Source organism: Microplitis demolitor, chromosome 9 (assembly GCF_026212275.2).
Source record: "Microplitis demolitor isolate Queensland-Clemson2020A chromosome 9, iyMicDemo2.1a, whole genome shotgun sequence".
NCBI lineage: Eukaryota > Metazoa > Arthropoda > Insecta > Hymenoptera > Braconidae > Microplitis > Microplitis demolitor.
In genome coordinates, this window is record NC_068553.1 from 8,780,854 (window position 1) to 8,804,116 (window position 23,263).

The window sequence follows — 23,263 nt, forward strand, 5'->3', positions numbered from 1 at the left end:
ATGATAAAACAAAAGTAAATAATAACAAAATATTAAAAAATAACAATGAAAACGAAAATTTTAATCTCTAATAAAAAAATAAAATTTATTTTTATGATTTTTTTTATCTTGTAGTTTTTTGATTCAATTAATACATTTTTTGCATATAGTTATTGTTATTATTCATTACTAGTATTTTTTTCATTGTTATTTTTCAATTTTTCAAAATTTCAGAATGCCTTAAGAACCTATTTTGAATTTGTTTTACAAACCACTTTTCACTAGTCTGGCTAACATTAAGTGCCGACTAATTGATCTGGCTTTTTCACTGATCGATTCCTTACATATCTTACTTAAATATATGTAAAAATCAAAGTGCCTCAAAAACATTTTTTGGATAAGGAAATTTCCCTTTTTCAAAGATTTAGGGGTGGTCGGGGGCCGCTACCCTCCAGCCAGACCTCGGCTATCTTTTTTAGGGGTCTTTCAGGGCCACTCACAAAATTTTGCTAAGTGCCTCAAGAACCCACCCAAAAATTTCTACTAGCTCTCGGACTACAGGTTTTTGTCTTAAACATAGGAAAATTTATGAAAAATAATAACTTTTATTGCTAGATTATAAAGTTATACATTGAGCCTCATTCTTTTTTTGTATTTAAAGTTTTTGCTTGAGAGAAAAACTTGGACAAAAATTATTACCAACCTTAATTTGAAAAAGAAATTTATCGAAACTAACTTATAATCTTTTAAACCATGGTCCATTGTCTTCTAAACTTCAAAAATTTCCTACCTGAATAATTTTAACTTGAGAATCGAACCGCGGTGGACGTCCAAAATGTAACATCCAATTTAACCTAGCACCAAGTAACAAAATAACATCAGCATGTAATAATGCGGTAGTTCTAGCACTGGAAACACAGTGATGATCATTATCATCAATAACACCTTTGCCCATTGGTGTTGGCAAAAACGGTAAATGTGTAGTCTTTATCAAAGTATTTATTTCATTTTCCGCAAGACAATAAGCAGCCCCTATCAAAAATTTATAATTATGAAATTGAACAAACCTTATGAAAAAAAAAAATACCTTTTCCGATAATAACTAAAGGGCATGACGCATTTATCAATAAATTAGCGGCCTCATCAACAAGTAGCGGTCCTGGAAAAGTAATAGGTGGTTCTGGACATCTAATTACATTAATTATTTTATTTTCTTCTACTTGTTCTTTGAGTAAAGTAGCTGGTAAATCAATAAATGAGACACCAGGTCTTCCGTAAGTTGATAAACGTACAGCTTTTTCAATATGCTGAGGAATTAATCCCGCTGAAGGTGGTCGAGCTGCGTATTTACAGTAAAGTCGAGATGCTTCGACTTGTGGATACTCTTGGAATCCTCCTAATCCTTCGTGATCTTCTGAACATGAACCTGCTAATACAATCAATGGCCTTTCACCCAAAAAGAAAATGAAAAAGGGTTTAAATTATTAATAATGAGCTAATTGATGATAGAATTATTTATAGTTACCAACAATTTATTTGAGCATTAGCCATACCACCGATTACGTGCAATAATCCTGGACCAGATACACACAAAACAACTGCGGGCTTTCCTGTTTATTGGTTTGAATATTTGTTCTAGTTAACTTATGTTTAGTTTATTTTGATGTCTCATTGTAATAGTTAATTAATAAAATTACTTGTTAAGTAACCGTAGGCTTGTGCGGCATAACAAGCTGCTTGCTCATTTCTAAATCCTAAATATTTTAATCCATTAGCTTGCAGTGACACCGCTAATTCGATAACTGGATGTCCCATTATTCCAAAGATGTAAGTAAGACCCTAGAGATTTTTATTTTGTATTTTGGTTTAAATTAGATTAGTTGTAAATTAAATTTATTGTTACTATAAGATAAAAATATTAAAAAAATGTCTGTGTATATTTATATTTTTTGAATGCAATGACCAACAATTAAATTTAGTAAAAATGATAAGTTCTTTTTTTCCCTGTACACTTGACGATAAGATGAAGAAAAATTAACGTAATTAAAAATTTTTTTTTTTAATTTTGAATTCTTAAGACCAAAAATTATTAAAATGAAGAATAGTATTTCTTATTTTAACAACAACCCAGGTGAAAATATTTGGCCGAAATTACGCCGAAACTTTAAAATTTTATTGGAAGTGGTCGAAAACAAAATTTGGCAGACAAATGAATCGTCTTTATTTCGGCCAGAGTTGTGACGGTGCGGTTTGGATCTTGAAGACGTGAGAGTTGAGGCTCTCCATCTTCGTGGTATTTTCTAAACTTTACCGCCTAGCCTTATCTCCAGGCCAATGACCGGATGGGGGTGAATCTTGCGCAGCAGGGAACCGTAAGTGAGTCCCCTGCGCAATTAAAAGTGGGGTCAGCCGAGGGCTTGACAGCCCCTAAGATCTCTTCAAGAAACACTTGAGTCCTAGACGGAAGACTGCGTATAGTCTAAGAGCCGGACCTACTTCGACCTTCACCGATCCTGCAACCTAATGAGATATATTTCTTAAAACGCTTAGATAATAGATAAATACGCCTATAATAGCTTGCCTATCAAAATCCTGACCAAGCTATTTTGAAATAAATTAATAAAAATTAAATTTTTTTTAATTTTTTTACCGTACTTGCAACCTGCCAAATTATACTCTAACCGACAGCAAATAATGCATAGAATATGCCACGGTAGCCTTGCCTATCCATTTTTTGACTAAACTATCTGGCAAGCGGGTATAAACAGGTAATTCAATCTATAGAAATAGGTCCGGCTCTTAGACTAGTACCTCGTATCTCTCTTGCGCTTACTTACACTTAGTTAAACGCTTACTTTATAAAACTTTGTTGAAGTTATATAATTATTAATAAATTAAAAAAAAATAGTACTAGTAATTAGTGAAAATTCTATCATTAATTAATAAACAAGTGGTGGTAAAATTTTCCCCAAGGAGTGCGTGGCTGCCGCTGAATTGAAGTTCGCCATGGAACGATGTCCACTGACGGTGAGTTAGTTTCACCTATCATTAATTGTATGACTGGTTTCTTTTCTCTCTGTCCAAGTGCGTTCGCTAAATACCATTGCCTCAATTAATTATCAGAGACTAAAACTTTACCCGGCATTTTATAAATATATAAATATTTCGATTTGTTGGATATCTTGGGTATTTGCACACCTATTTTGGGGCCAGTTTGGTTGAATAAAATATTTAAATTTACGAAATGTCTTTTCTTTTTTTCCTCTTTTTTCTATTTTTAAACACCCGTAGTTTTACGTTTTATATTCCAGCCGCGTGTCCGGTTTTACGACAGGAGGTAACTCACGCAGTAGAGTGTTAGCCGGCAACCTAAGTCGTAATTAAATCTATGCTTAAGAAAATTTTTATCAATTTAATTCAATAATAAAATTTTACAAGTTATTTATTTAGTAACGAGGACGCTTGGCTAGCTGACACGAGCTGGTCAAGCTCACCCGTTATAGAATATATGTATATATATCTTTTTTCAATAAAATTATCGTAAGTAAAAATCTCTGGCCGAAAACAGGCTGAAATTTTGCCGACAGTTGAATCAGCCTGTTTTTGGCCATAGTATTTTGTAACGGGCGACTTGTTGTTCGACTGCCAGGTCAGCAACAATTAAATTTCGCGCCCTTTTTGAATTTGCGCACCCACCCTTGCGTCGATTCAATTTTAATTTGACGGTGTGACGGTAGGGGGTAGGTCAGCTGCACCTCGTCGCCAGACACCACCAATTAATTAATCGTAACCTGCCGGTTAAGTCGAATAGTCGCTCAAGCTAAGTTCAGTTTCTCACGAGTCTCTTTTATTGACAAGTTTTTCTGTCAGGCAGACGCCTTAATTATCAATTAAGTGAGTTGTTCTAAAAGTCCAACTGCAGGGTTTTGAGAAAGACATACCAATTTTTGCTCAAGGATTGAAGGATGGTCAGACACTTGGAACAGATCGACGTAAGTTCCTCTAGAAATTTCTCATCATAAATTTGTCAAACACGAGGTAAAATTTATTGAGTTGAATTTTTTCATTATCGTCTTTCGTAAAATTTATTTTATTTTAATTTAATATTCTTGATTCCGGATTTCTGTGCATGCGGAAAATTGTTTTATTCGACCAATTTTATTGTCAGGGTTTTTCCTCTCGACATTAGTAAATTAATTATAAATTAAATAAATTAGAAGCCCGCTAAGTATCATTTATGTAAGTTAATTAAATAAAATATATGACAATAAAGCAGAGGTTAATTTAGCGCGGGTATTTGAGTTTTTGAGGATCGTGGTGTCGAGAACACGAGACACGATTACGACGCATAAGCAGTAATATTCTTTTGATTAAATTTAGTTGTAAATTATTATATATATTTATAAGAAAGTTTAATATTAAGTATAAGTATTAAATAAATGAATCATAATTTATAATAAAATCATTTATGTTTTAATTGAATTTATTTCTTAATTATTTCAACAAAATTTTCCTATCCTAATCGAGCTGCGTACTCGGTTATATCAGACATTGATAGACCCACTGCTCAACGTTTTCTTGAGTAACTGAAGAAGGATTGTCAAAACTTCTTGGTACGGGGAAGCTAGGGCAAACCCTTACAATTTTTTCAAAAATAAAATTACGGTACTTAACAAAAATTTCATGCAACTCAAAATAGAACATGAAAAATTTTCAAGTTGTAGAACTTAAAAATGAATTTCAAAATTTTGAGAAAAATTATGTTTTCAATTTCGAAAATGTTTTAGTAACTCACTAAGTTATAATTTTACATAAGACATAGTGAAAACATTTAATTATTTTTATTTATTTATTTAATCATAGTGATTTATAAGACATATACATCTTGGATACACTAACAATAATTTAGGTCGAAAAGGAATGATTGTGAAAACAATTTATAAAGGTTCCTATGCTTAAAGAAAGAATAAAAATAAATAAATAGCAATAAATTACGATGAGAGACTGTTGATTAACTGAGCTGGCTCAGTGAAATTATTTTTTGGCAGGCCATTAAATAGTTAAAGTAGTCTTTTAGAACCAGCTTTGGAATAGTCGTCCGGTAACAGAAGTAAGTTAAGATTAATGCTGTTTTCTGGTGAGACTTTTAGGTGGCAAGGTCGAGGTAGGTTGAAAACAGAACACTCCAGAAGGAAGTAAGGAACTGTTTCATAACATAAATTATGGCAGAAACGGCAGAACTTTGTTGGTCTTAGTTTGATCGTAACTTTGTTGACTGTTACGCAGCATGAATAGTAGTTGGTTAGTCTTAGCTGGGCCGTGGGGGGCGGTTGTGTAAAAGGAGCCCTTAACTAGATAAGCAGAGACCGTGTCATAGATAGTTCTAGGTATAGGGACTTGACAAGAACTAGAAAGCATATCCGATTAGGTCCTTGTACTTCAGATGAGAGCAGTACTTATCTAGGATCCTGAATTTATTCATTTTCCAATGGTCCACCGTCAGGTTGTTAAGAATATGCTCCTCTCCGATGTTCGATAGCAGATCTTTTAACTGCAGAGTTCAGTTGAGTCTTGGAGAATTCAAGATCGCAGTAAGTAGTGTGGAGTGTATTTAGGTAGATGGAGTACTTTTTTGAAAAAGGAGAGATGTGCTGATTCCAGTTTTTCGTAAGCTTCTCTTCGAAGGTCCTAAAGATGAGCAAGATACAAAAGCGTAGATTTGACTACACTGTCGTAAAGCTTCACTTTTGCGCGGTCAGGAGCGCAAATATGGAATAAAGCGTTTCGGCTGTTTGTTTGCCTTTTCTCGATGCTTTGTTTGGCCATTTTTAGCTCACAGGCTACACCGGTAACAGCGTTACAAAAATTCCGATTCGAGGAATCAATTGAAGTCATTTCAAAGTCCTGGGCCACAAGACGAGACCAACGTAGTTTTTCTCGATAGCAATCGGTGAGACTGGGTTCCATACTAATTGAGTGATTGGAGAAGGTTTCAAATTTGGCTCACAGTGTGTTCTTGGTGCATTCGAGTTTAATCTGACCGAAAATAGTAACTGATTGGAGTTGGTGAGTGTGCACTCAATTTTCATGTCATTAACCAGATTGCTGCCAAGTGTATTGACCCATATTAGGTTTACCGTGCTTTTGCCAAGGGTGTTTTTGAAGGTAAACTCACCTGGATAATCGCCTGGCGTGCGACCGTTAAGAAGAATGAATCCATCGCTGTTCATGAAGTCCATTATTAAGGTGCCCTAGCAGTCTGTAACGACGTCGTAGATAGGTCTGATAGGTTTTAGCTTGGTAGCTTAAATCAGGATATCAACTTCCGGTAGCAAGTTGCTTATTCTAGCGTTTAAGCACCTCCAATAATTGTAGCATCGTAGTTAAGAGATAAAAAATTGTTTATAATTAGTTGTAGTTGCTGCAAGATCGCTTCTAGGTTCTTCAGCTCTTGTCTGAGGTATGCAGGATCAAAAATGTAACCCACTCCATTTACATAAATACGCTGGTGGTCGATTTTAACTGATTTGCCTTCACTCCTTAGCTTTCTGGCTTCCGAGCGCAGTTTATGATCAGCAAGTACCTCCGCAGGCGTAAGATCGTGATCGGTGTAAACGGGTATTTTTATGGATTTCTTCTTGATCATTATTATTTTCTTGACGCTGGCATCTCTGAGCGTAGCTTTGATGAGAGGCTTATTTTAGTAGATCCAAATAGCCGCCAAAACAGAGTGTTCAATATCGAAATGTACCTTGATAAATTCGTTCAGAGTTCTCACTGCGTTGGAGGAGTCTGAAACTAGGCCCCTTACAATAATGTTGTTTTTTCTATTAAATTTATCCAAGAAGGAAATACTTGCTTTTCTAAAACAGCCAGATTCCCTACAAGAATGTTACCTTCTGAGCTGCCAGATTGAGTATTAAGTTCAAATGCTGAAGCTCGGGCATTAAGATCTATCACTTGACGTCTAAGAGCAGCGTTCTCTTCTTGAAGTTTCAAGGTTTGCTCATTCAGAAGACGGGATTGCTCATCACGTGCCGAAGATATTTCAACCAACGATTCCCCCTTCATTTTTTTCCGCTCTGCGTTATCTTTTGATCTCCATCTCTCTAAGGTTGCCAGAACATCTGATAGTGAAACGGGAGCAGTTAGCGGCATTTCTGATGTGAGAATTAAGCCTAATGTTGAAGAATTAGCAATTGTTTGACAATAAGGTGGAAATAGAGACGATGAGCAGAGAATTTTTGACGGGGAAGAAGTTACAATTAGTGAGACAGATGCAGAGCTAGCGGGATTATTTGCTGGGGGAATAGTTTTACGGAGGTACTAAGTAATTGAGCTGGTGGAACTAGCGCCAGCTTTCAGCGCTGCCAGAATCGTTGGACGTCCTCTTTTGCGTTTTTCTGATAATGGAGCACTGCAGCCTCGGTGCGCTACTCCTTTTGTGTCCGGTCCAGGTAAATAGGAAACAAATTCTTGAGCTAGCGGGTTCAGGTTTATATTGTTTTGGTTTAATGTTCGAGTATATGGGTTAGAAGATGCAGTAGGTGAACTACTGAGTGGCTTTGCAGTCACGGTGGCGCTATCTGTAGTCGAACCTGGTAAGAGCGCTGAAACTTCGGTTGAATCCGTGCTAGAGATCACTGTAACTATTCCATTACTGTCCATGAAAAAGGAAACCTAACCTCATAGGCGATAGCTATCGTAATCGGCTTAGTTTTATCGTACTCCTAAGCGTAAAGGAATGAATGATAGCACCAAAAATAGCCGGGATTTTTTTACTATAGAATAAGATCACGTCCCACTTTTCACAGAGCTAATTATCACAACTATAAAGCCAATTCGCAGAGCACACAAAAAATATAACCGCACTAATATAGCGCACCCTATCGACCCACATGTAATTATTTAATAGTTATAATGACATGACTTGGTTGTCTTTAATCGTGACTGAGAAAGACCAAGTCTAAATCAAGTTTTATTTTTGACCCGGGCAAGGATGGCCTACAGGGTTAACCATTTTTCAGATTTTTTTTTAACCTGCCCCGACCAGCGAAACCTCGGCCTCGCCTCAGCTTTGCAAAAGTCGGGCGGGCCGCCCCCGGCTCACCTTTGTCCGTATTTCCGTACTTTCGGTTGGAGATCAAGAAAAATAGTATACAGTATTATTAGCCGGACCCACTTGGCTCTCATAAACTCTTTTGTAGCAAATCTCATGTCCTACAAAATCTTGATACTTATTCTTTTCAACAAAATTTATTTAACATTAAAAAATTAAGTTGAAATCGAAAAAAAAATTTTCCATGTTATATAAATGAGAAATCGAATTGCTGATATTTAAAGTCAAAATATAAATTTTTGAATGTCGCTCGATATCTTTAAAATTTCACGAAAGAGGTATCAGCTGAGCTAGTTTTTAGTGAAATTTGGCAATTGCTAATAATAATAATAACAATAAAAAAAAATTTAGGGTGCACTAAACATCTAAAAGTTTTGAATGATTTTCAAATACACTACTGGAAAAAATTAAAGGATCAAAGAAAAATTCCAAATTTTTGGGCGATTTTTAACAGGCCGTAACTTCGAAAGAAATGGTCGTACAAGCAATAAAAAAAAGGAAATTATAGCTCCAAGGGTCTGCTTTTAGGATTAGAACTTCAAAATTTTGTAGCGTTAGCGGTATTTGAGTAATCTTAGAAAAACCAGCAACAAAAAAATTTTCACATTTAAAAAAATTTTTTTTTTGGTCTACGGGCGTAGGGAAAATTTTTTTCGCTCAACCATTATGAGTATCGAATACCTTTATTGTTCAGCTTTAATTTAATTTTCTATGGACCTTGATACGTCGACGTCTCGCCGAGATATCGGTCTTCAAATGGAAAAGGATCCTTTTGTCTTTGATTATCGATATCTCAGAAACCAATGATTGTACAGAAAGTTAATGATGGGTTTCAAAAACTTGAATAAATTTCCTTCAATGATTAGCCATTACTGATTAGAAAAAAAAAAATTATTTCCTATCGTCACATGAATTGAAAAATGCAACAAAAAAAGGGCTTTCGGTGGTTTTTTTTTTGAAAAATCAAGCGCTGAAATGAAAATGTAGTGGAAATCGATAAAGTTAAGAGTGCATTTTACAGTTCAATAAGTCCACAAAAACCTTACAAAGAGTCAGATTAATCCAACTAGCCGGTTTTTGGATTTACTCGATCAAATTTTTGATAAAATTCAAGGATCACGTTTTTTGCTCTGAAAAGCTTATAATCTTTATATAATTTCTACATAATTTTTTTTTAACTTTGTACACATTTTTATTGCAGACAGTGCTCAAATTTTCGAAAAAGACAAAAATTAAAAAATTTTTTTTTTTTTGAAAAAAGACTTCTTTACTTTTTGAAAATTTAAGCACTGTCTACAATAAGAATGTGGACAAAGCCCAGAAGAAATTTGTTTTTCCATTAGTTAAAGATTATCAGCTTTTCAGAGCAGAAACCGTGATCCTTTAATTTTTTCAAAAATTCGATCGAGTAAAACATAAAAACTACTGGTTGGATTGATCAGGCTCTTTGTAGGGTCATTGTGGACATACTGAATTTTGTTTTTGGAATAACTTTAGAGAATTCGAAAAACCAACGCCAAACATTTTTAACAGGTTTCCGCCGCTGCATTCCGTGATTTTACTGATCTCTCGTTCATTAAATTAAAAAAAAATTTTTTTTTTTTTTTAATTTTTTTCTTTTTCGAACATTCAAACACTGTCATCAATCAAAATGTGTACGAAGATAAAAAAAATTATTTTCTCATTTCGTTAAAAGATTATAAGCTCTTGAGAGCAAAAAACGCGATCCTTTAATTTTATCAAAAATTTGATGGAGTGAATCAAAAAAACGGCTGGTTGGATTAATCTGGCTTTTTGTAGGGTTTTTGTGGACTTACTGAACTGTAAAATGCACACTTAACATTATCGATTTCGACAACATTTACGTTACAGCGCTGGATTTTCCAAAAAACCACCAAAAGCCCTTTTTTTTTGTTGCATTTTTAAATTCATGTGACGATAGGAAAAAATTTTATTTTCAAATAGAGTAAATGCACCAATTGTTGACCGGAAAGTAAAATTATGAATTTTAATATTATTTCAAGACCGGTCAAGTAGTGGATCTGTCAGAACTCATTTACCCAGAAAAAATTCATTCGGTCACCTATTGGAACTTCTGATTTTATCAAGATTCAATGAATGACCGCATACTTATAATTAAGAGTCCTAACCTCAAAAGTAGATCTATCAAGTATTCAAAGTACTTTAATCATTCAATGTTTTAATTGATCTAACTATTAACAATGTAAAAAGTATATTCGTATTAAAAAATATTTGAAATTTTTTTTTTTTTTTTGGTTAGTTAATTTAGTTTTTTCAATATTTCAGTAAGACACTATATATTTTTCTAATTAAATTTGATGTATTTTATTTCAGAAATTTAGACTATTTTCATCAGTAGAGAGTGAATCAGAAGAGTCATTAGAATAGCCCAGGAAAAATTTGCCATGCATGATCATGTATGATTCTGCATGACTCATTAAAGGTCAAGCATGACTCATTCGTGATCGAGCATGATCATGCATGACTCATTCTAGATCAAGCTTGCACATGTATTAATTTTGAAATAATTGTATCTAGAGATATGAATGTTACGATCCATCAGGAAAGGTCATGCTTGAGAATGCTCTATTATGCATGACCATACATGGTTCATACTTGATCATGCATAACTCATTCATTGCCAGGCATGACTCATTCATGATCAAGCATGATCATGCATGGCTCATTCTAGATCAGACTTGCTCATTACTTACGTTAGGAATAATTGTATCCAGAGATATGATCTATCAGGAAAGTTCATGATTAAACATGCTCTGTTATGCATGACCATACATGTTTCATACTTGATCTTACAAGGCTATGCAGGATAAACCTTAATCTTTCACGGTTATATGCAAATAGTAAAAAATTTTGATGAATATTCAGGCTTGATCATACATGACTAAGAATACTCGTTCATATTCATAAATAAAAGTTAGTCGTTACTAGAAACTGTTAAATTAATTATAATTATTTTTTCCATTTTATTTTATTATTTATTTAATTTAGATTAATTGCCCGGGAAAAAATCAGCATGCATCATCATGCATGATTCAGACAAGACTAAGCATGTTCAAGCATGGATCATACATAATCATGCACGGTAAAACATAACAAATAATTTAATCAATATCTATGATTAAAAACTCCGATTGAACCTATAGAATACGATTAAAATCCGATCGAGCTTCAATTGGATTTGACTGAGGTTCTAAATTAAGAACGGTTTTCAGATAATTTTGTCCCAGCTTTTCTCTAAAATAAAAGCTCTAAACGCAAAATAAAGACACAGACCCGATGCTTTACTCTATGAACTAGCAAAGTGCACTTGAATTTTTTGATAACTTCCATTTGTTTACGAGAAAAGCTTAGACAAAGTTCCTATTTAATGTACAAGTGCAACAGAGATAGTACCGTTTATCCAGTTGAGTGCGAAAAGAGAAACAAATGAAAACGGGTCTTAAGGATAATCATATATTTTTTATAAAAAGCTACAAATAATTAAACATTCATTTTTATTTTGACGATAATAGTAGTTAAAATTATCATTTTTGAAATCCATAATTAAAATGTATTCAATTTAAAATTTTTGGTTTAATTAATTACTAATAATAATAATAATAATAATAATTTTTTGTGTTATAGGAATGACGGCTATACTGGTCTACTTAATTGACAATTATTAATTTAGAATCAAATTCAATTAGCGTATGAGTTATTACAAGTGGATTATTTTCTAATGCGCACTGCAATACCATACTATAATTGAGAGGATTCTAATTATCAAAGATGTTAATACTATAAAAACGGTTTCACCCCGAACATACTTGCTGGGCTCATCAGTAAAGTTGATGCAAGTATATTCTACTTTAGACCGTTGAAAAGATGTTAAAAAATTTGACTGTGAATTCTTAAGATGATGATGGTGCTACAAGTATTCCAAGCTTGCTTTCATCCTTTAGAAGAATTCTGTTTAATTTTCATAGCCTTGTATAATTTCATAAGGTGACTCTAATTATAAAATTATACAAGGCTATAAAAATTAAACAGAATTCTTCTAAAGGATGAATGCAAGCTTGGAATACTTGTAGCACCATCATCATCTTAAGAATTCACAGTCAAATTTTTTAACATCTTTTCAACGGTCTAAAGTAGAATATACTTGCATCAACTTTACTGATGAGCCCAGCAAGTATATTCGGGGCGAAACCGTTTTTATAGTATTAACATCTTTGATAATTAGAATCCTCTCAATTATAGTATGGTATTGCAGTGCGCATTAGAAAATAATCCACTTGTAATAACTCATACGCTAATTGAATTTGATTCTAAATTAATAATTGTCAATTAAGTAGACCAGTATAGCCGTCATTCCTATAACAAAAAAAATAAAAAAGTCTGGTCGTAAATTAGAGTCACCTTATAAAATAATAATAATAATAATAATAATAATAATAATAATAATAGTAATAATAATAATAATAATAGTAATAGTAATAGTAATAATAATAATAATAGTAATAATAATAGTAATAGTAATAGTAATAATAATAGTAATAATAATAATAATAGTAATAATAATAATAATAATGATAATAATAATAATAATAATAATAATTATAGTAATAATAATAATAATAATAATAATAATAATAATAATAATAATAATAATAGTAATAATAATAATAATAATAATAATTATAATAATGGTAATATTAATAGTAATAATAATAATAATAATAATAATAATAATAATAGTAATAGTAATAATAATAATAATAATTTTAAACTTTTGATAAGCTAGATATATAGCTAAAGTCCTCAGTAAAAATGAAACGAGGCTCTGGCTAGCGTCTCGCTAGCGTCGCTAGAATCAATGCTAACGGTAGATGACAAACGAGGCGGCCCTCGTTTATTTTTAATAGGGGTATGTGCATTATCTATGAGATACAAGTAGTTTAACAATAGACAGTATAAAAATTGTAAGCTTAATATAGTATAAATCCTTTTTACTGTAGAATGTTCTACTTATTGTATCTTATGAACAGTGCACTTTAGCGATATCACCCTGTTTAGAAAACCTCATAAATTCTCATACATTCCGATAGAGATTTTATGAGAATGAATGAGTTCAATGAGAAGTGCTACATGGTTAAGTATAGGGCCTTATACATACAGCTATAAGAATCTCTCGGATTTTTTTAGCAGGGAAGTATAATAAACAATTCCGTAAGGGACGAAATTTTCTAAAAGATGGGTGCTATGCATCTTTTTCGTAAGATGAGCCGTTTTTTTTTTCACTATTAATAAAATTATATGAATCAAGTGAAAAACAGTCTTTGGAAGTAGATTGAATCGGCATAGATCGAGTGAGAGCAATTTTTTTTATAGACTCTCAAATTTAACAAATTCTCTGCAAATTAAAACTGGTTTCAAAACGATAGCTTAAAATCTGGCTAAGTTATAGCAATTAAAAAAAAAAATGTTATTCAAATCACATACTTTTTAAATGGAAAAATTTGATAATCGAGAGAAAGTACTTTTAATTAAATTTAAAAGCTGAAATTTTCAGGGAATTTTTTTCTCAATAAAAACAACAATATTTTCTTGTGTCAACTAGAAAAAAAAAATTTCGTTTCAGAGGAAGCGGATTCAATTCGAAAATAATTATTCATTTATCGATTATTTTCCGATTAAATCCGACAGAAAATTTTCAATCAGTTTTAATTAGATTCAATCAGAAAATAATAATTCATTTATCGAATATTTTCTGATTAAATTCGACAGACAATTTTCAATCAGTTTCAATCGGATTCAATCGGAAAATAACAATTCAGATAGTATTGATAATTATTAAAATTTGGGCAGATATGAATTTCATTTATCATAAATTCAGCAATTTTTAAAATATCCGAGTATAGAATTTTATCTGTCTTTCGAATTTAATTAATTTTATAAAAAGTTAAAACAAGCATTCTTCAGGATTATATAAAAACGTTTTTTAAAAAACTGTATTGATTGAGTTTAATACTATCATGAAAATAAAAGGAAACATCAATAAAAAATTATATATGTATTAAGTTGGTTAGAAAAAAAAATTTTTTTTTTTTGGTATCCGAAAATTGAAAGCCTACCTAAAAATAAAAATTTCGGTACCAATCCAAGCTCTTAATAATAATACTACGGTTTGCGTCAATCAATTTTTCTATTTTTTATTTAAATAACCCGGGAAAAAAACTTTTTATTTTTTAGAATTTTCTAACTTACAAGCCAATCAACGAATTATTATGCACGATAGATATTTTTGTAGGACATTGAATGCCCTACAACAAAAGTCTCATCATTTTTTGATAAATCTAACTGTTCAAAAGTTATTTGAGCTTAAAGTCAAATTTATAGAAAATTTTGAGATCTTCTTACTTTTCCAGCGAAACTATCAGTTTTATCAGAAAATCTCATAGAAACTTTTTTGTAGGTAATTTTATTTCTCAAAAATTATTATAAATAAAATTTTTTTAAATTTCGCTTTTTTTTCTAGTTATTTTCATTTCAATGTCAAGCTCTTAAAAAAATAGTTTTCTGATTGATTTTTTATGAATTCTAAAATATATTTTTTGTATTTTAACTTATATTTTCTAAGTAAATTTTTTTCATGGGGTGTTTAACGCAAGGATTTTGGTATACTCCAACTAATAGTAAAGAAAGTTGCTTGAACCAAGAGAAAAATTTCTTAGGAGAAAAGATATATGTAGAGTAAAGGAAATTCACCAGTCCTAGGCAATAGTAGTGAATAAAATTATTTTTTCCCGGGACTCGGTATTTTTTGATTAATTTACAATCGAAACCTTCCGGAAATATCTGATTAAATACGATTGAAACTGATTGAAAGTCAATCAGAAATTTCCGATTGACTTTTAATCAGTTTCAATCGGATTCAATCGGAAACTTCCGAATGATTCCCATTAAAACTGATTAAAAGTCAATCGGAAATTTCTGATTAACTTTCAATCGAAATCATTCGGAAGTTTCCGATTGAATCCGATTGAAACTGATTGAATGTCAATCAGAAAAATTTCCGATTAAATCTGATAGGATGTTTTCAATCAGTTTCAATCCGAGTTTTTAATCAGGGATGAGAAAGTCTCATGGCTTTTCAAAATAAATCTTTTAAAAGTATTTATTATGTTTAAAATAATTTTTAAATTTCAAAATGATAAAATGCATAAAATTTTATGAAGTTAAAAAAAATTTCACTAGGTCATTCCATTTAAAAGTACTTAGAAAAAAATATTTTAAGTCAAGTGTGAGAAAATAACTCGTATATATCGCGGGTGGTGAAGGGTTAATTTCAAGCGATTTAATTCAACTAAGTTCAATTTGGAGCATTCCAGATGCATCTCAAAATTTTTAGAACAATCCAGATCATTCTAGATTAATTAGAATTATTTTTAAGTAATTCAAATAAACTTAGTTCATTTTGGAGCACTCCAGACGTGTATAGAAATTTTAGAACAATCGAGAACGTTCTAAATTAATTTTAAGTAATTTAGAAAATTAGTTTCTGTTTTAGAACTGATATTTCAAGATTATTCCCGAAATGTCTAGATTATTCTTGAAATTTCTAGAACAATCCAGAACATTCTCAACCAGTCATAGACACATCTTCAAAATTCACCTCTTTTCAACCCTCATATCTTTTACACCATTATAGTTATCAACTTGTAACCATCCCTTGCACCATCGGAAACTCGTGACTATTCCCTGCTTAAAAAATCCGATAAATTCTGATAGCCGTATATATAAGACCCTATACTTAACTATTGCACTTCTAATAAAACTCATTCATTCTTATAAAATCTCCATGGGAATTTATAAGAAACTATTAAATTCTATAAGATTTTCTAAACAGGGCTACCACATACAAATACTATTCGTTTACGATGTTTAGTTTCGGCTTCAAATCATACTATAGGCACAAACACCTCCTCTTTTATAATGTATATAAGATTATTTGGGAATTATTGAGGTTGATGCTGATTAATTTTAATATTTTAGGACTCCACCATTTTGTTTGACCGCAGAAACACATTATGAGAATTTGATGGGTCTATTTGGGAGGAAGGGGTATTTTTGTAGGAGTGTTGATGATATTAGATCAGCGTTAACAAATGCATTGAAGGTAAAATTTTTTTCTAAGAGGTTTTATAAGATAAATGAAATTTTAAAAAAGGAAGAAAGTTGAAATTTTCAAATAAGTGTGTAGATTTTTTATTGGACAGAAAATTTTCTGTAAAAAAGCCTTTGGTGAATTTTTTTCTAAAATAAATATTTCGAATTTTAGAAGCTTTTACGCAGGTAGACCGAACAAAAAAAATTTTTTGTCACTGGTTTTCTAAGATTACTCAAAAACTGCTGACGGTACAAAATTTTAAAGTTCTTATCTAAAAAATAAACACTTGGAGATACAATTTCCTTTATTTTCATTTCTCGTACGACTATTTCTCTCGAAGTTACGGTGTAACAGGGATTTTTGAAATTAAATTCATTATTTTATTTGAATTTTTATTCGACTGCGCTCTCGGCCCACGCATTCCCGTTGCCCCCACGCCGTTAAATAAATCAATACTGGGACTATTATTGATTGGTTAGAATCTTTTCGGCCGTGCGACAAACGGGTACCATGAGGGGCCCCGAGTTCCGCCTGTTATAGGTTGACAATAAAATTTTATAAAGAAATATACGGTACTGACTTCGTCCGAGAGTGGGGACTTCGCTGCTTCGTGGCTGCTCAGAGTCGCAAGTTGCGACACTCACTGCCTGGAGGTGCTGGCGATCAGTCACCTTTAAGATCAGCGCTACATTACACAAGTATTTATAAGAGAGAGTCTTAACAACACGTTTATGCTTGGTGAGTCGAAAGACCCCATTTTTATATTAACTTACTGGACTTCGTCGTCTCGGTGCATCTTTATTTGACCCCGAATAAATCGTTTTTATAAAATCGTCTTTGAAGCTGTGGCTGCAGTGGAAGCCAGTTTTTCCAAATAATGAATACGCTGAGTCTAACGACCGTGTACATAAATTCAACATTCTTCTGATTGCAGGGATATCATTTTACTCAGGAAGGCAAGATCTACATTACAAGCTAAGCAGTACGACAACGAGTCAAGCGCAACAGCAGAACGTTCAGTGGACAGTGCGATGGTGGAGGCGAGTCACCCACGTATCAACATAAAATTTTGGTAATAAATAACAGTCCGGTTCCTTGTTAAAAAGGGGAAATTCGAGTTTATATTATAGATTTCATTACAAAGTTTTTGGTATCCGGAAAATTCGATAATCAAGTTATTGAGTGTAAAATATAAATTACAAATGAAATAGTGAATTTCACGGCGTGGGTTCGAGAGCATTCGGTCGCCATTTTGTGCAAGTTCTTGGTGCATTTTGCTGATAGAGTGGTATTAATTAATTAGTAAAGTTGAGTCTAACGACCACATGCTAATTAATTAATCATTTTTATGTCATTAAATTTGTTTAGAAATAATAGCAGGTATTCTTCTAGAGATACTGAGTCTCACAGACCGTTCTCTAGAAAGTGCTGGAATTTAGTTAGGTAGCATCTTACTAAATATCGTGACCTTGGTGCTGAGTCTCACAGACCGCACTACTGGAAACTTTGTTTAGTGAAATTGTTTATATTAGTTTTATTAAAATAAAATCAGGTTTGCAATGAATGGACCAAGAACTATTGGGCGTAATAAACAAATAATTGATAAGTATGTGAGTGTGATCTAGAATAAAATTTACGTCGCCAGCAAAATTTGTTTTATATAAAGGAAATGACAATTGTTATTATGATTTAAGAAATTTATATTGGATTTAAAAAGTAGTTAAATTTTAAAATACGTTGATATTGTCGGGAAATTTAAAGATTTATTTTGTTAAAGATATTTAATATTAACTAGAAAGCATATCTGTTGCCACACAATTATTATAAATAAATTTGGATATATTTTATTAAATTAAAATAACTGAAATAATTATTCTCAATTTATTAATGACGCTGAGTCTCACCGACCGCTCATTAAGTGATTGAATTTATTTATATTGAAAACCTAACTCTGTAGCTGTGTGGTTCATCCACGATAAGGAAATTTTCGAACTCGTCCTTGAGATTTCTTTTTCTTTCTGCTTTGTTTTTCCTTGCACATGATACTGAGAGATTGTGCAACTTACTTTCAGTGGCGCTCTTAGAACTTTTGAGTTCAAAAGGTGTCCAAATTGAGACCTCGTAAGCCTCGTCGTCAAGACCACGGAAGTCGAGGTGTACCCGGTTATAACAGCCTGTTAAAAATCTCCCAAAAACTTGGAATTTATTTTTTTGATCCTTCAATTTCTTCCAGTAATGTATGAATATCTTGATTCGATGCAGAATAAAAAACTCGTAAGTTCAAACTATTCGCATACTTCTAATGCGTAGTTTTGTATTATCATATTTGATAGCGAACTGTCTGTTTTTATACTATCTTATATATCGTTTATGCCCATATATGCAAGAAATGAAAATTCTACCAAAATTTACGATCTTAACATCGTAATCGTGGACTAGACTTTTACTAACGTCACTTTTTAAATATCTTATTTCAAAATTTACTATGTGGGTTATATTTTTCACTATTTAACATCATAATTTAACAAAGACTTTTAGGATTAAAAGTTACTACAAAAATTACTATTTAACATCGTAAAAAAAAAAAGAAATCAAAATAACACTTTAAAAACTATATTTATTCGTATATTTAATATTTCTATTAACTTTTTAATAAAATAAATATTACAGTGCTGCCTCTGTTATAATACGATGGAAACTATAAAAAATACGATGTTACATCGTAATTTTTTAATAGTAACTGCGTCCTCTGCAAGAGGCGCTCTCGTGACTTATGACTGTTTATTCAATTCGTTTATATAGATCTTAAAAACAACCTGAAGTAAGTGACCTCTCTATCGGCCCGGCCCCCATTATCGGCTACTCAGTCGAAAAATCGATATATTTCCATAATAAGTACGTATTAATGCCTAAATAGTTTTTTAAAAAAAAAGTAAAATTAATCGAGTTTAGATTAAACATACTTTGATTATTGTAAAAATTCATTTTATAATTAAAAAAAAAATAGTAGTGCGTCAGATGCGATTTTTGGTGATTTCTTGTCAGGTAGGTTTACTATTCTTGTTTTTTCAATAACCGATTACTAATTAAAAATAACAATAAAAATCCGATTTTTTTTTAATCTTATCAACTCATTTCATAGTAGTTTTAGGACTTAAAATTTTAATGATTTTTACGTAATTTATAATAAAAATAGGGTAGCCGAATATAGATGCAACAAAATTATCTCTGTATGCATTATCGGCCACCTTAGTTTTATTTTTTTTTTGAGGTTATCAGCATTTATATGCAAAATAGTCAATTCAATTTTTTAATGTCAAAATAAATAAGCAAATTGATTAAGTTATATTTCAAAATAAATATAAATATTTAGAATAGATGTAAATAAATTACATACATCCGATCAGTTAAAATTTTATCTAAAAGGTGGTCGATAAAGGGGGTCTAGGCAGGTCGATAGACGGGACATCAGGAGATGAAGTTATTTTCATTTATTATTAAATTTCTAATAAGCATTTTTACATATATTTAACTTCCTGCTAAGAAAATTATTAATTTTCAAAAATTCGGGAAGTTATTGGTTTCACCCCGATTTTCGAAAATCGAGTTTTCATCAGATGTCGACGTTTTGAGGTCCTAGGAAGCTATTCTGGCTAATTTCACAAGGATGTCCGAGTGTCTGTATGTGTGTGTGTGTGTATGGATGTAAGCTCTTCATATCTTTTTAATGAACTGACCGATTAAAATGTTTTAGGTGGCAATTAAAAAAGTTTGTTGGCCGTCAACTTTTCTGAAAATTTCAAATCGATCCATCAAATAGACTCTAAGATATGGAAGAAAAACAGAAAAAAAATTTATTTTTCAGTTTTTTTCAAATTTTTCAGAAATGGCTCGATCAATCTAATCAGCACAAGAATTCAATATTACGCGTCGATTAGAGCCTCTCAATTTCGTCTTGGTGTACAGGAAAATTTCGTAAAAAAAAGGAGGGGGTAAAACTTCACGGCCTGGACCGTGAAAAAAGGTATTCGCTCTGAGTGAAGCCATAGTAGGGGAAATCAAATTGACTGAAGCGTTTGCAGTGGTTACTTTCGGAGTTACGGGAGGCTATGATTACTGAAATTGTAAGCAAGCACACGTGAAAGTATTTATTTTGTTATCATTTAATTATTTATTTTTCATTTTGATTTTTTCTTCAATATCATATTTTGACTTTGATATGAATTTCAAACAACTTAACCTAAATGCTTACTGCATTCTTTTTTATTTTTTATCATTATACTTACTTATTGTTGATTCGTTTAGCTAAAAAACAAAACTGCAATTATTAAAAAACTGTCACATATTTTTTACAACTTTTTTTTTACTATTATTTATAATATTTATTTATTTTTATGTTTCTTGCTATTGACATACGTATAAAAACATACTCTGACAGCCTCCCGTAGTTCATATTTTGTCTGGCGCTGCAGTCACACTCATAGCGAATGGTAGAGTCTCTAAAAAAGTCCCTTTACGGACGCCACCCAGCACTCAAAAGTTGAACCTTTAGAGCGAGTATAACAAAAAAAAAATCTGGGCGTCGGTTGACCCTGCGGGCCAGCCCCAAAACTTCCCGCTGTTTTCGACCTTAAAGAGCTCGAAAAAATTAGTGTAGATATATTTTCGAGCTCTTCGAGCTCGAAAATGCTATCACATGCAATTGTTTTTTTACGATCTTTTCAAGCTCTAACAAGTTACCTGTTATGCTGAAGTTTGAAAATTTAAGAATCGAAAATCATCAATGAAGCGGTTTTTAAAATTTAGTTCCTGATTATGTTCAGTAAAATAAGTGTATTGAGGCAGAAATCAATGTCAGGGATAAAAATCAAGATTTAAATAAGTTTTGACTCACGTAAGAAACAATAAAATATGAAATATCCGATAAAAATATTAAAAACTACGTTTTATCGATTTTTTTGTTGATAATATGATTTAAACTAAAAACCAAGTTCGATGACATTATATGATCAAAAGAAACCATAAAAAAGATGAGTTGGTATGATATCAGGCACATTTTAGTACGTTATATTATGATTTATCCGGAAAAAATAACATAAAATGTTATTTTTTTAACTTTTCAACGCCGATATCTTTTGAACTAATCAATCGATTTTGATAGTTAACGTGGCAATCGGCGCGTTTTATTGAACTCTAGAGCTGATTAAAATTTGAAATCGACCGCGTCAGTCGTTTCGAAAATATTTAGAAAAAACCGTTTTTCACCATTTCTTTCTCCCGCGATAACTCTCGAACAAATTATCTGATTTTGATGTTTGAGGTAGCAATCGACGCGTTTTATTGAGTACTAGAGCTGATTAGATTTTGAAGTCGATTGTATGAGTCGTTTTTGAGAAATCAATAAAAAACTAAAAAAAAAATTTTTTTTTTTTCGTAATTCGCAAATATTTTCGAGTCTATTCGATCAAATAATCTGAAATTTTTAGGAAAGTTGATGGCCAACAAGTTCTTTCGATTGCCACCTCAACCATCCAAATCGATTCATTAGTTCAAATGTTACAAAGAGTTTACATACATATACACACACACACACACACACACACACACATACACGCTCGGACATCATTCTGAAAATAGTCAGAATAGCTTCCTAGGACCTCAAAACGTCGACATCTGATGAAAACTCGATTTTCGGAAATCGGGGTGAAAAGAATAACTTCCCGAAATTTTTGAAAATCGTCGATTTTCTTAGCGGGAACTTAAAAATCGGTCTGTCGGTTGGCCCAGTGGGCCAGCCCCAAAACTTCCCGCCTATTTCGAGCTCGAAAAATTGTTGTGGATACATTTTCGAGCTCAAAGAGCTCGAAAATACTTTTGTATGCCTTTGTTTTCGAAAAATAACGTTTTTTACCATTTTTTCTACAACAATATCTCTCGAACAAATAAACCGATTAAGACGTTTAAAGTGGCAATCGACGCGCTTTATTGAGTTCTACAACTGATCAAGTTTTGAAATTGATTTATCGAGTTGTTTTTGAGAAATTTCCGAAATACTAAAAAAAATTTTTTTTTTCAATTCTTTCGTCAACGGTTTCTCTTGAACGAATGAACCGATTTTGATTATTGAGGCGGCATTCGACGCAGCTCACAAAGTTTTAAAGCTGATTAGATTTTAAAATCAATCCATCGAGCGAATTAAAAGTTATTCAAAAAAAAAATTTTTGAAAAAATTTTATTTTTGAAATATCTCCGGAAGTACCCGACCGATTAAGCTCAAATTTTCAGTGTTCATAGTAAATAACAAGCCACGTCGAATGACACCTCGAAAATCAAAATCGGTTGATCCATTCAAAAGTTACAGAATATTTAGATACGTACGTACATACATACACTCGGACATCATCTTGAATTTAGTCAGAACAGCTTCTTAGAACCTCAAAACGTCGGCATCTGTTGGAATTTCGATTTTTACAAATCGGAGTGAAACCAATAACTTCCCGAATTTTTGAAAATTTGCAATTTTCTTAGCGGGAAGTTAAAAATTTAAGATCAGATCAGAAAACCGTTTGCCGTTTTAGTTTTTATCGTACGTCCATTTTCCTTCGAGTTACAACCTGTTGAAAATTACTAAAAAATATTTCAAATTTTTTTCATATTCCTTAATTTGTGTAGCGTATTATTGAAAATTTTTCAAATTTTTAACTGTTGCAATTTGATTCTCGGATATTTTTCGAAATTCCCTGACATTTTCATGATATTTCCTGGTCGTATTAAATTCCCTGATAATTCCCGATATTCCCGTTTTGTCGCCATCCTGTAATAATAATAAATTTTGAGCAACTCTTCGCTAGTAAGAATAATTTGTTCTTTGATAAATAATTTTTATAATTAAATTTAGTGCTCTTTTTTTGTCCACTGATAAAAAAGTTTAGCTGCTCAACAATATTTTATTTTTTAGTATTTAGAAGCTATAT

At 31.9% G+C, this 23,263-nt stretch overlaps 1 protein-coding gene across 4 annotated transcripts in view; it reads right to left on the bottom strand.

Annotated features, from left to right (window-relative positions):
• LOC103573582 (2-hydroxyacyl-CoA lyase 1) overlaps positions 1 to 23,263 on the bottom strand; it is a 40,617-nt gene that overhangs the window by 14,074 nt on the left and 3,280 nt on the right. The window contains exons 2-6 of one of the 4 annotated variants that reach the window (XM_053741994.1): positions 22,672 to 22,739; positions 1,677 to 1,818; positions 1,505 to 1,589; positions 1,067 to 1,425; positions 770 to 1,011 (exon numbers count right to left, since the gene is read on the bottom strand). In XM_053741994.1, coding sequence (XP_053597969.1) covers positions 770 to 1,011; positions 1,067 to 1,425; positions 1,505 to 1,589; positions 1,677 to 1,818; positions 22,672 to 22,692 — 849 coding nt within the window. In that variant the 5' untranslated portion in view covers positions 22,693 to 22,739. Of the gene's footprint in view, positions 1 to 769; positions 1,012 to 1,066; positions 1,426 to 1,504; positions 1,590 to 1,676; positions 1,819 to 22,667; positions 22,746 to 23,263 lie in introns of those variants that run through there. The other 3 variants (XM_053741995.1, XM_053741996.1, XM_014443482.2) reach the window with 3 other exon arrangements.